At 31.6% G+C, this 14,217-nt stretch overlaps 1 protein-coding gene across 3 annotated transcripts; it reads left to right on the top strand.

Annotated features, from left to right (window-relative positions):
- Positions 1 to 2,446: 2,446 nt before the first annotated feature.
- Positions 2,447 to 13,759, top strand: LOC148608534 (uncharacterized). Of its 3 annotated transcripts, XM_088545371.1 has the most exons (7): positions 2,447 to 2,604; positions 2,809 to 3,084; positions 6,720 to 7,001; positions 11,224 to 11,502; positions 11,771 to 11,872; positions 12,212 to 12,251; positions 13,210 to 13,759. In XM_088545371.1, exons 1-7 carry the CDS (start codon positions 2,553 to 2,555, stop codon positions 13,631 to 13,633), a joined length of 1,455 nt encoding a protein of 484 aa, XP_088401497.1. In that variant the 5' UTR covers positions 2,447 to 2,552; the 3' UTR covers positions 13,634 to 13,759. The 3 variants fall into 3 exon arrangements, with proteins under 3 accessions (XP_088401497.1, XP_088401498.1, XP_088401499.1); XM_088545372.1 differs by lacking the exon at positions 11,771 to 11,872; XM_088545373.1 differs by lacking the exons at positions 2,447 to 2,604; positions 2,809 to 3,084 and adding an exon at positions 5,360 to 5,630.
- The last annotated feature ends 458 nt before the right edge of the window (positions 13,760 to 14,217 follow it).

Below are 14,217 nucleotides of genomic sequence, written 5' to 3'. Positions count from 1 at the left end.
TCTTTCTCCTGTTACATCTCTTCTTGAACTGTCGTACCTGCTTAATTTTGACTGGACAGTTTCACAAATGATGACGATCAGTTTTCATCCGAAAAGATACTCCGCATTTAAGTAATGCTTTTGCGTAATACCTTTAATATATTTTAGTTAACAAGCATCTTTTTTTATAAATAACAAATTACAGATTCAAAAATGTAATCTAAAGGTATAAGTTACAAATTATCTTAGATAGAACCCGTGATAGCTAAATATCCACTTCTTTTAATTAATAGTAGAGTAAATCTATCTATGCTACAATAATTCTCTGTAAATCTATCTATGCTACAATAATTCTCTGAACAGTTGATTCAGAAATGATAAAGTTGAAAGAAAATTCGACATCTTTTTGGCCCATCTCTATCAGAGTCAAGAACAACTGATTAGTAAGTGGTAAGTTTGCACATTATTCGCTGCTTGACCCAAACAATTGGAAAATACATACAATGTTCATAAAATGAAAATCCAGAGTAATATTTTATGGCCTTTTGATTGAACCTGAAATTGTCTATTGAAAATCTTTGTGAAATCTGTAATGTACGTTGCACACCTGTTTCTGCTACATTGCTTTCACCTGTTTTCTGCATTTCTTGATCTTCATTGCTGTCTTTAATTGTTGTTTCATATTGGATGCCTTAATACTTGCGTTTCTGAATCTCCTTACATGCATGTCTTTCTTTTTTTTCTGAATTCTTTTTTATTTTGGACTAGTAGTAGGAACTGATCCACGAAAAAAGGAAATTTGATGTATGACATCTTTCTTTAAATTTTCTCTTTCACCTAGTCAAAATGAAGGTCTTTAAAATAGGTAAAGCAAAAAAAAAGAAAAAAAAAGGTCTTGATTTTTGCTATACCAGCAAGAAAAAAAGGATGGGATGCTAGGGAAATCATTTTATTTTTCAAACATATTTTACATTAAATTAATGGGGAAACAATTCAGACTTTCCCAGTGCTTGAGCCAAAAATGGCAATAAAATACGGTTGGCACAAAAAACAAGGGAAGTTAGAAACAGTCTTATTATTACTTTTGTCTAAACATGCATAAATGTGAAAATAAGGTAAAATATTTCAATGAAAAGCAAGAATTAACTAAATAGAAAATGAAAATTGTGGCACTCCAATATTTTCATCAAAATCCTTCAAAGGATAAGCAATGGAAATGGTACATCTAGCATAAAATTTAATCAGTTAAAACAATGAATGATATTTTGATTGTTAAACAATACATTTGTTAAAATAATTGTATTTTATCTGGTACTAGTATTTTTTAATGTTGTAACTTGTTACACATACTTCTGTTTTTAAAATGAGAAAAATTTCCTTTTATATCAAGATGTATATATCAAATGCATTGCTACCAAATAACTAAGCAAAACTGTAATTAAAGACAACTGAAAAAAATGCATCGATCTAAAATTGAAAAAAATGCAGATACACGGAATTCTGAGGGTAAACTGAGAATTTCAACCTTTTTAACATTCAAATCTATTTTTGAGTATCTCAACATCACCAGTAGTCTCACCAAATTCAGAATATACACTCACCACCATGAAATAGAATGAGAGGGAGATACCAGCCGAAGCTCTTCCTCCACACCTAAAAGACTTTGAAAATATGGTGGTTCGAACGAGATTAAAGATGAAATTCTTCTTAGGCTCACGCGCTGTAAGCAAATTTTAACAAATACCGTAATAGATCAATGCTGCAACTTTGCTAATCTAAATATTGACCAAAATTAGCTCATTTGATGTCATGTTGAAATGCAGAATACTTATAAATATTTGGAGAAACTATTGCAAGATATGATAACCTTTAAGCCATTTCAGAATTCAAAAAAAATAGTAACTTCATAGATTTCTCCTATGAGCAATCCGCGATATGTTACTCTATTTATATATGATCTACTTATAAATATAAATAAAGGTTTTTCATTGCCCTGGATCGTCATGAGAAGAAATGCAATCAATTGTTTGATAATCATGCATATCCTTAAGCACTGTCCCTTGCGGTCAGGTACAATGTAATGCAACCGATCAGTTAACATAGATTAATACACTCCAATTGCTGCATCTTAATCTTATTACAACACGAGGAGGTTTGCAAATATTGGCGTCCATTGTGAACCAACAATATTTTACTGGCATCGCTCTATACAAAATGACTGTGCAGTGTCATTCAATGGATATTATTATTGAATGTTAAGGCCCCTGTGGCACCTTTACTGGATTTTAATAAATCAGAAATTGATTGTACAACTATATTGGTACATAACTTGCTTATCATATCGAGAAAGTTTATAAGTTATCTGAGCTAATGTTTTTACAAAAGTTTTTTTTTATCGTTTAGTTTGTCTAATGTTTCATTGTTGTGTGTACTTATAATTTATATTTATATTTACCTTTTATAAATATCAGTTATGAATACACGCTACGGAAACCAGGATCGGTTAAGTATAAGGAAGTATCAAATTTGTATGACTAAATTATGTTAGATTTGCGATACATTTAAACCCAGATATGAATCTGATGCTGATTTGCGCGTTGCTGTACATAAACTTCATTTCCAAAAGTAAGTATGCTCACTGCTCTTTGATCATTTTTCTTAGTTAACTCTTGTGTATGTTTTATGTACAATTATGTTTTTCCCTACAGGACAGCACTCCTGTATTTCAAATACTAGTACTTGGTATTTGCGATATTACCAATATTAGAGAGACAATCATCTAGAGTCATAATTAGCTTACTTGTCCTATTCCTTTATCCTACTTTGCAGATTTACCGTTTGCTGCTGAGGTGGTTTATACGAATATCAGTTCAGACGTGTGTTTGATTTGCAAGATCAATGATCTACCTAATGAAATTACTTGGATCGGTCCAGATAAAATGGTGATTGCTGTAGGCTTTATGGTTTTGGGACCACCGTATTCATTGAACGGAACGAGAACGAGCTCACTTTGCATTAAAAATATTACAGAGTCATATTTTGGTTTCTATCATTGTTATGGAAAAAGCATAACAGTAAGAGAAGAATATGAAATAAAGTTACAGAGTAAGTATTTTATGTATACTATACTTCAGCAAGACATCATTTAAAAACCCGTTATGCCCTTATGGATAAACGAGAACAAAATACCTGGAGTCGGGGAAAGATTTGAAACCTTTGATCTTGAAGCGCATGAGAATTCTAAGTGTCAATACTACCTCGGTAGTCAAAGATCGCGATGTAGCCAAAACATTGCCCAATATACCTGACAAGTGTACCAGTAGACCAAGCCCATGGTCAAAGAGTAATCAAGGGAACTAAGGTTATAGCGGTAATCAAAAGAATGTATTCCAGGGACAAAGACCAGACATGGAAAACAGGCATACACAACAAAGAACATAAAGTAACTAAAATCATACATACAAAGTAACAAAAGTAAATGAGCAACTCGGACTCCACTAAAAACTAGAAGCATGGACCAGGTGCACCGGTAGGGTAAGCGTCCTCTGCTTTTCTAGAAACACCCGCCGAGTTGCTCATAAAAAATCAAGTCAGGAGTAGACAAACCAGGAAAGGAAAACTATGACCCGTTGAATAAACTATTCAAAGTATACGACAATATTATCAATCCATATAGTAAACTTTCTTTCATCTCTGGCAACATCCCTTCAGCAACTGTGTATGGAGTAAATGTCATAACTTACACGCCAAGAGCCTGCCAAATCTACGCTGACATATGAATGCATTAATTTGTTTTTGAGACAGATATTACAAAGTGAATTATTACCATGGTGACACATAATAAAATCTTTGAAAACGAATTGTTTAACCATTTCTGTACTTAACTTTCACGTTTAATTCATACTTTATCTCCCTTTGAATGATAATTCTTTAAAACACGAAGTATAATGTCTGGTGTACATAAAACTAACTTGACATATTCTGAGCACTGTCCATTAGACATTGTTATTATTTACTGTCTGACAGCAAACGATTTTTTTTCTGAGAGACAACGACATAATGTAACAAATTACTTTTTAATCATTGGAATAATTTCTCAGTCCATGGATAGTATGTCTGAAAGATAATATGATTCAGGTGTAATGAGTGAGATGACGAAGCTGAATATTGGTATTTATGAAGAATAGTTATGCCTTTAAAAGTTTCACATTAACTAGGATTTATTTTTCTTCTTGCTTTTATAAAACCTAAAAAGTGTGAGCTATATAAATTTAGTTTTGTTAAAGCAGAGACTTTATATAAAGAAGAAGAACATTTGAACTGCTAACGAATAAAATAAAAAAAAAACCAATTAAGCATAAAATGGAACTTCAGCGGACGGTTGTTATCTGTATGTTTATACAAACATCATATAATGATATATTCACAAAATGAATAATCAATATAATTATTACGGATTTATTTACTTTATTTCCGTACATTGATTTATCAAATAAACAATCTATGATGTTTAAATTTCCTTCTTTTGTTTTAACGTTTGTGGGTAGAACTTGTTGAAAGTAGTATGATTTATAACAAAATTTCTGTAATTCAGTAAATGCGATTGCATGTTGTATTTGCAACCATTATAAACAGAAGCCACGAGATACAACAAAATATTGACTATTAGGATTAAATTGTTTTATAACCAAAGTTTTTTTTTTTATGGAAGATAATAAAAAAAGCTCAAAAACTAGTTCTTTAAATCTATCTTCTTTATAACTTTTCTAATTCAATCTTTAACAAAACTTGAAATTAAGAAAATTACTGTCAAAATGAATGTTTGGAAAGAAAGACATGGAAATTTATTGTTTCTATCATTCTGTCTCACGATATCACATACATTTATTCATTATATACGAAAAGACAATCCCTAACTTGCTTCTCGGGTTCTTGTCTTACGGGTAGGAATATAGAATATAATTCCAAAGAATAGTCAAATTAGTTTCATAATGTTCTCGTCTGCATATTTTATGAATCTATGGTTGATGAATCTTATGTACAATGCACATTGCAATGTCCAAGCAATAATTGTAAAGCCCTTTTGTTTTAATAAATAGTATGAATAAGCACAGAAATACATCATATGTTCATTCTTACATTTGGTTAGGTATCTAAATCTAACTTTGCTGCTACCATATATTTATCTGCCTATTTAATATATATAATTTTTATATAGGCAGGTTCGAGTACTGAAAATATTACAAATGTCTGTTTATAAACATGAGGAAGTTCAGATTTATAACGTATTGCATTCGTTCTGTGGCTGATGGAGTCATATTTACTGCTCGTTTCTTATTCTTTTTAATTTAAAAAGGTCCATTTTAAATATTTTTATTTCCCTTAAAAATTATCATGCTTCATTTAGCTGAATGATATTTAAATGAAGAAATGCATAGCACAAATATATGATGTATTGAGTAACTCTTTTGAAAAGTCCAACACATAAATGCTCATTTTGAAAGGTTCATGTTTGTTATTAAAATGTGTAAATTTTGATGTTTCAGGATTTGTTTTGTGTTTCCAGTTGTGTTTAGTGTGCGCATTTGAAAACCATTTTATTAGAATAAGCGTATACAATACTTCAGTAACCGTGATTCACACTTATGAAGGTATTTAAAAGGTGGATGCTTTAAATTACTTCAAATAAGTGTAATTCGCTACAAAATAATGCTTTTCATCATCCCGTTCAAAAACTCAAATTTCTGACCTAAACATTCTGAAATACAAATTTTATTCAAATGTGCTCTATTGCAATTGTCTACTCAAAATCAATATAGATGACAAAATTTAGTCTTCTTTCTGAGATACTTTAACTCACTCCTTTCTTCTAGGCATATTCACCAAGGCAATAGATGTGTATGTAGAGAAATGGAGTAGAAAATGTTTGACATGCCCGTGGAATACTTGGATTGGTACAGAAAGAAAAGGAATATGTTTGTTTCCGTAGACAAAACAAACATGAAATATACGTCTATTGAACTTTAAATTAGTGCTAGAAAAAGTAAGCTGTGCATTTAGAACATGTCAGACAATCACTTTGGGCACTATTTATGCTTTGGAAATGGCGATGCATAGGAACGCATACCCTACCGGTGCACCTGGTCCATGCTCCTAGTGTTTAGTGGAGTCCGAGTTGCTTATTTGCTTTTGTTACTTTGTATGTGTGATTTTTAGTTACTCTATTTTCTTTGTTATGCATGTCTGTTTTCCATGTATGGTTTTGTCCCTGGATTACATTCTTTTGATTACCGCTATAACATTGGTTCCCTTGATTACTCGTTGATTACCGCTATAACCTCGGATCCCTTGATTACTCTTTCAACATAAAACTAATCAGTAAGCTTTTAGTATTGGTCAACTCAGGATTAGTTGCACTTAAGTATTTGTACTACAAGACAACTCTACCTAATTGATTAGTTTCATTGTTAAATAACTATTAATAGTTTAATTTTACTTGCAAGTTTTGATAGCTAAGGATAGTTACACTATGTGATTTTGGGGAAACTTTTTTCACGACAGATACAAGCACAATAACAACTTTTGAAGTTATATGGAATTAATCACCAAAAAGTACTATAAGGCTGATCTATTTAAATTTCAATTGATCATTGAATTTTGCTGTCCTCATTGAAACACATCCTACTTTTTACTGGCAAATATTGCTAAGTACTGTAATATTAGTGTTTTTCTTTTTTCAGAATATCCAACCAATATGATAATTGCCAACAAGGAAACATTTGGGACAATCACTATCAGTGAAAATGAAGAATTAGTTCTTAACTGTAGCATAACTCAAGGCGATCCTAATGGTGTATTACAGTGGACAAGAGGGAGCGAGACAATTGTATGGAATCGCACAGATAACTTGCAACTTCTGTTAAAACCAACAATTATAGATAATGGTTCATTATATACATGTGAGGCCTTAAACGGGAATGGCAAACTTGTCGTTGCAGAAAATGTCACTCTTAATGTTTATGGTATGTAATATAATTCATAATACAATAATACGGTTGATACTACATCAGGCCTCTTGTTTCTCCTTAAATGCCATTTAATTCCGATATTTTTCCAGCAGTTAGATACAGAAACTTAGCTTGTAAAAGACAACAACAATGAGTCAAACAATTTTTTGAAAGAAATACAGATTCGAAATTAAAAATTACAAAGTCTTTTTTGTCTTTCGTATTTAAAACTACGTACAAACGACTGTAAAACATTTTTAATTAAAAAAAAGGCTATAAGACCACTTGCTAGCATTTTCATAACTGTACAGCAAAATACGACAATTATAATGATACTCTCTGTATTGATTAGACAACGAATTACCGTTTACGACACTACAGCATGCAAGTAATATTTAATGACCACTGGTATATTTATCTATATATTCATACGGTACATTCATACCGTAATAGAAGAGGGAGGTGTGGGAAGTCTGGCGCACTGCAAACCTAGATTTAACCCACAATTTCGTTTGAAATGCCTGTACCAAATCAGGAACATTGCGTGTCTAATAACGGTGATGAAATGTCTACTTTGTTAGACTAAATTTGGACTACTTGATTATGAATCGGATGAGCGTTTTGTTTTTACTCTTAATTTCTGTTTACATGGTGAAACAACTATGACAATTCTTCCTTAAATATATATAGTATTGGTTGTAACGAGACATTTTTATTGGATTTATGACTAAAATACAGACAAAAATATTTTGATTGGAATCTTGTCATAATGATATAAACATAGGACATGTGGTATGATTGTCAATGAGACAGGCCTCCACCAAATACCAAACAAGGAACAATTAAACTTTTACAGGTCACCCTACGGTCTTGAATGATGGTCAGAACCATTCAATGAAGCAAACTGTAAAAAAGTAAACAAAATAAAGTAAAAATATTCATAAAAGGCGAAAATGGACCTACTCTATGTAGTTAAAACGCAAAAACGATCAACAAAATACACTAAAAAACAAAAAAAAAACCACTGGTTCCTAGCTTGGGACAGGCACATAAAGAATAAACAGAGTTAAACATTTGTGTGTGTGCGCTCAACCTTTTCCCTTACCTTGGACAGTGTTTTCTCAATTTTTTGCTTACCTTGGACAGTGTTTTCTCAATTTTTTGCTTTGAAATCTGTTAACCAATGAAGGAATTCTACTTAGAGGAACTTTTTGGAAAGTTTTAAGATCCGAAATTGCTAATTTGATGAGAACTTTCATAATAACTGAAAAATGTCAGGTACTCAGTGGTGAATTATAAAGTTTTTAGATGAAAGCTTTATTGACTAAAACTTGAATAAAGTAGTTTGATTATATTGGCCTTTTTTTTTTATCTTGGATGAATCCATCATGTTGGACCGGAAACATAATTTTATGTTTAAAAAAATCTCAAAGGATGACTGATAAAAAATGTAATAATTTATATGTTAATTTAAAATCTAAATATTTCCTATTTTTCAACAATAATTTTTTCGAGAAAAAAAAGTATTTTTTGTCATTTAAACATTTTTTGTTGGACTAAAATAGATCACAATCTTCTTATTTTCGTTTATCTATAGCTCATATTAGCCAAGTAAATTAAGTTGTTTGGTCACTTCTAGGCGACCTAAAAGTGGGGGGGGGTTAAAATATGGTTCATTTTATTTATGCCTAATAGAAAGGAGGTATATGTTGTTTTTCTCTGGATGCCATTTATATTCATAAAAAGACTTTTTTTACTTTAAAAAAACGCAAAATGTTTCTAAGACAAATACTTAGACATAACCCTGTGGCATTCTCTGTTACCATAATAACGCTGCACTTATTGTTTTGATATACAGGCGGATTTATATTTTTAATGTTCACATCTATCAACCAATATAATTCTGCAAAAATCCCTCTAGGAGAGGGAAGGGAAGGGGATGGGAGGTTTACGTTATCTAGCCCAGAGTATAGATTTAAATGCGTGAAAATATTGAGGTTAAGGAACATTGTCTTTGTGATTGCTCCAATGAAACAATAAAAATGTAAAAAGCAAAACGAATATCTACCAACCTTTTATTGCTTTGGCCTTTTTTGTAGTCTCTATTTTATTCATTTTTTAATGAAATATTTGTCCATAATAGGATGATTTTAGACGTTCAATTACAGGATATGATATTTCGATTTCGTTCAAAGTCTCTACTTTCTACCCTGTACATTTACAAATCACTCCCACGTTATCTCATAAAACAAACATTGTTTTATTCACGAAAATACATAAAACTTCGTTACTTTGGTTTCTTTTCTTTAAAGCACTATTATTTAACCATGTCGACCTAAATATTTATGTTAAAGATATTTGTCCTGCAGAACTTTCTTTGAATACCCATTTTTAGATGGCGGCGTCCCCTTGTCGGCATCATATCATATTTGCATATCACAAGTAGTTCGATTTGCTCGAACGTGTAATGATACGCATCGGGTTCTTAAAAAAGAAATACTTATATCACCGAATATTTACTATATCAAGTTTTACAAAATCACATTTTTGTTCAACTCATCCTCAAATACAAATATCTGTAAACTATTAATACGTGTGGATATCTCCCACTCTATATTTTATGCTAATATTTTTCACAAAGCACAGAAAGCTCAATACTCACAAAAAACTTGACTAGGCTGTTGAATAGGATAATTCGTAAGGGGTATAGTTAGGATATTGTTGTAAAATCGTTAAAAACATCTTTTGCTATCAACATTGTTCATTCATAGTCTTCACATAGATTCGGTATGGGGTTTTTCCTTATTGTATGATTTACCATGGTTCTCAACCCCAAATGGAAGTACTGGGATTAATATAAAGTACAATAAGGGAAAAACTGTTCGTAGGTTTATACTGGACTTAAGTGGCATGTCATTTAACTACAAGTAGTCACTTGTGTAATGCATTATCAGTTTCATTATTTATGTTTAACAAGAGATTCAAACCTTTTTAGGAATGTCGACTTGTGTAATATCTTTGTCCACAGTGGCTAGGAGAGTGTTTGTGATTACTCCAAAGTATTGTTACAGGCGGGCGAGTGATTGGTTGTTAATAATGCTATTTTTTTGTACATGTATGTTGTTGTCTCATAGAAAATCTCGTGTGTGCCGCAACATTTGTAGTTAATATTTCTCTTCTGTTCGTGTAAATGTTAAAGTATGATGTTTTCCCAGATGTTTGTAGGTTTAGATAGCATTGATTCTTTGTTCTAAGGGCAAATTTTCTACAATTTCATTTATAATTGTTTGTGGAAATTGACAAAAACCAACTGAACAAACAATACTTTTTTTTTCAATATGCATATGATATAATTTTACATAACAGTTGTCTATTCTATATTCAGATCTGTACTTTTGAGACAACCATACAGTTACTACACCCCCTCCACACACACACACACACACCACACACACACACACAGACACACAATCTATATAAATTTCATCTCCAAAGCACAACATCCAAATTAAAAATTATGACTGGTTATGTGGTCTGTATCTGTTTCGGAAAAAGAAATAAAAGTGAATTTGGTGCATTTTTGACATGCATGAATCACCTCATGGCTGAATTTTATAAAGACTTCTACTTACGCAGATGTAATATCCCTTTCATTACATACTTAATGTTGTTTGTTTGTTTGTTTGTTTTGTGTTTTGTTTTATTAGATTGAAGAATGTACATGTATAAAGCTTTATAAATCAATCTTAAAAAGAGTTCCATAATCTACTTTTGTAGAACCACATGTAAATCAAAGCGTGAAGTTCAATCCAATCCTTTAAGGATAACTACTGACCATTTCACGCTCTACAGTTCAATCCAATCCTTAAGGACAACTACTGTCTATTTCACGCTCTACCTTCAATCGAATATAACTGATATAGAAACATAAGCATATAATTTAAATAGTCATTTTCATATTTTAATTTATTGTAATTCCAATTTTCGAAACATAGTTTTCTTTCCTTACCAACTTGTATAAACGAAACCCCTTTAGCGTCATTCTGAAGAAAAGCAGGTCAAAGTTGAAAAGTTTCATCCTGATCCCCTTTTTGTAACGGGTAAACAATAGTGTCTGTTTTAAAGGCTTTATCTTCTATTGTTGTGACAACTAAAATGCTGTAACTCTTATCGCTTTTATAATATTTTAATTCGTTTTTGCCCCATGTTTCACAGAAGAGTTTTTATACTATAACAGCTCTGCCTGCTATGCCAACGAACGTACAGTTTATAGGATATGACACAATGATCTTAATGAAATGGCATCCAGGACAAACTACAAGTGAAGCACTACAAACGTATACAGTGAGGTACAAAAGACTGCAAGAACCTCAATGGAATGAAACTTGTTGTATTAATTCGACACATACATACATAATAGATTTAGTACCTGATACAGTCTATTTTGTGCAACTTTATGGAGTAAATCTTGCTGGTGGTATTGGACGAAAAACAATGGAATACATAATACAAACTGGTAAGTAATACAAACTGGTAATACTCACTGGTAAGTAATACAAACTGGTAAGTAATACTCACTATATAATGTTTATGCCAGTTTCTTTTCATAAAAACAGAAAAAAACTAAAAAACTTTTACATGCTACATTATTATATAGAATGTATGAATGTGTCATTAAAGAGCTTAACTATATCTGAATCATAGCTGTATCTCAAACATATATTATGACAAGTTTGTAGTTACATAGTAAGCACTTCTAAGATAATGTGATTTATCAATTAAAGATAAATCTCCCGAACCAAAGCCATCAAACGGTTTACTGTTACCAATAATCATCATCGGATGTGTCGGTGGTATTTCTACCTTAGTGCTCTTTATCAAAGCAGGTTAGTGTTTTTGTTAAGAATTTCATTTATAACAAATTGATCATCATACTTTCATGTATAAACTTGTTCTATCTGCTTATCGTTCTAATACTTGGCAAGTTATGGTTAATTCAAGTATGTTGATAATGATTGTATTTAATTTTGATACAACAAAATTTGGTATTTTTCAAAAACAGTGAAGTCGTTTTCCAATATAATGGCTTTTAACTTTAAAAACAAACCGCATGCTAGCAGTACTTCTTGAACTACTTAAACAAATCTTAAGGAAACAAATATAGTTATTGACACAACGCAGAATTGATGGCATAAATTGACAATAATTTGTATTTTTCTGTATAGTTTTAGAAGCTAATAGATACTGTGATACCAGTAAAAAGAGGTTTGCTAATCTTAAAGCTGCATTAGTTGTCATTTTCGTAATTTTTTGTTTTCGTTTGAAATATACCTTACTTTGAACTATTTCTACTAAATTGTACTTTTCTTGTCCAATTTCAAGAACAATTGATATCGACAAATGAAATGCATGAAATACATGGGATAGGTGTCTATATATTTATTGTCTTGCAAGACAAACAATCGACCTAGATAAGTTCGTATGCATGTAACCTCTGGTGACCGTCATCTGCGCATGTGTTGTAAGGGTCGCTTCTTTAATAACAAATCTGATTGCAAAGCGAAAGTGGTTATTCAACGGCAAGGAAGATCGCCGTAAAAGAAAAAAATTCGAATATAACGCAAGGATCTTTTTGCAATTTACGTATTGTGACATAATGCGGCTCAAATATGGTCATTATTTATTAAAAAAAACTAATAAAAACTAATCAAGAAATAGATGAAATGAAATGAAAAAAAGACTGTGTACCTGTGTATCCGTTATTGTTAATCTTTTGCCATGTTAACTTGTTAATGTATAAACTGGGTACAGAGTACAGTGCCCAACAATATTCAAATATTTTCCAAACATGAAAACGATGATATGAGAATAATCTTGACCATGCTGTCTGACTAACGACTACTATCATTTCACATATCATTAACAAAATCGCATGAGCATTGTACTGCGAGATTCAATATATTCGACTAGAATATTAAATGGAAACAAAAACATTTAGAACATATTATACACACACTCAAAAGTCAAATGTCAGTCAATTAAAATAATTTTGTTTCAGTATCAACATTTGATATTTGTCCAGATTCTCGAGGTAGAAAAATCAAAATCGCTTAACGTTACATGATTTCAAATGTTGATTTTATAACTCAACACAAAGCAATCCAACCAATGCCATTCGATCACATACTTATAGTATCAATAATGAACACAAGTGTATTTTTAGGCGCATACCTAACCAAGAAATGATGACATCAACATTACAAACAAGAACGACAACTCACTACGATGAAGTTCACAACATTCTTATGCTACCTCTTGCTCAACGAATACAATTTGATTCTCTCCATGGACAAGACGAACGTCAAATTACTCGTCAAATCTTGGGCAGTTCACAAAACCCAATACTCCCATTCGAGCGACATACACGAGACATTATGATGCATGATTCATCAGGCTATATGACACCATTTAAGATTGAATCAAACCAGATGGAAGAACGACAAAGGGCAACAAGTTCAAGTGACGAAAGTGAAACGATAGTTAAGTCTGACGGAAAATACGAATCACTAGGATCCAGACACGTATCAGTGCGCATTTATTCTGATATAAAATCAACACCTTCAACGAGCATGCACGACAACACTTGACATTTAATTTGATTCTCTTCATTGAAAGCAATATTATTTGATGTCACTTTGATATTACCTTTGTATTTAATGTCTTATTAATATTTGTTTTCTTTTAAATTAAGAATATAGTTTTGAATTCTTCTATATTCCAAGCCATGTACTCAAAAGAGAGTTAAATAGTAAACAATTACATTACTGACACAGATAATCTTAATGCTACTGCTGAACATGTATTGGTTACCTAAAGTACACAATGATCCCTTCAAATTCCGCTTCATTTCAGCGTCCAGTAAGCGGAACACATCTAAAATTTCTGTCCTTTTAACCAGTACTTTCACTGGTATTTATTCTATGTCTAGTATGCAGATAGCGTTTAATATTTCTTTCAAAAAGTTCAAGAAAAACGAATCGTCATCGCTTTTGCACGAAGATCTTGTTTTACTTAGATATGTTAAGACATATCTTCACGACGTCTTTTTATTTCTTTTATTTTTCCACCACTGTCCTAGGTTAGAGGAGGGTTGAGGGTATTAGTTTTGTCCTTTATTGAAGACCGTAGGGTGACATGTAGAAGTTTAATTGTTTGTTGCTTGGTATTTGGT

The sequence above is a fragment of the Perna viridis genome, chromosome 9 (assembly GCF_037379345.1).
Source record: "Perna viridis isolate PV_CMFRI_1.1 ecotype Kerala chromosome 9, ASM3737934v1, whole genome shotgun sequence".
NCBI classification, from domain to species: domain Eukaryota; kingdom Metazoa; phylum Mollusca; class Bivalvia; order Mytilida; family Mytilidae; genus Perna; species Perna viridis.
This window is presented reverse-complemented; position numbering and strand designations above follow the sequence as displayed.

Excerpts from the sequence above, each read along its gene's own strand:
- LOC148608534 (XM_088545371.1), top strand. The coding sequence starts at position 2,553 with ATGAATCTGATGCTGATTTGCGCGTTGCTGTACATAAACTTCATTTCC. Across the intron at positions 3,085-6,719 it reads ATATGAAATAAAGTTACAGA|AATATCCAACCAATATGATA; the intron begins GTAAGTATTTTA and ends TTCTTTTTTCAG. Across the intron at positions 11,873-12,211 it reads AGTGCTCTTTATCAAAGCAG|TTTTAGAAGCTAATAGATAC; the intron begins GTTAGTGTTTTT and ends TTTTCTGTATAG.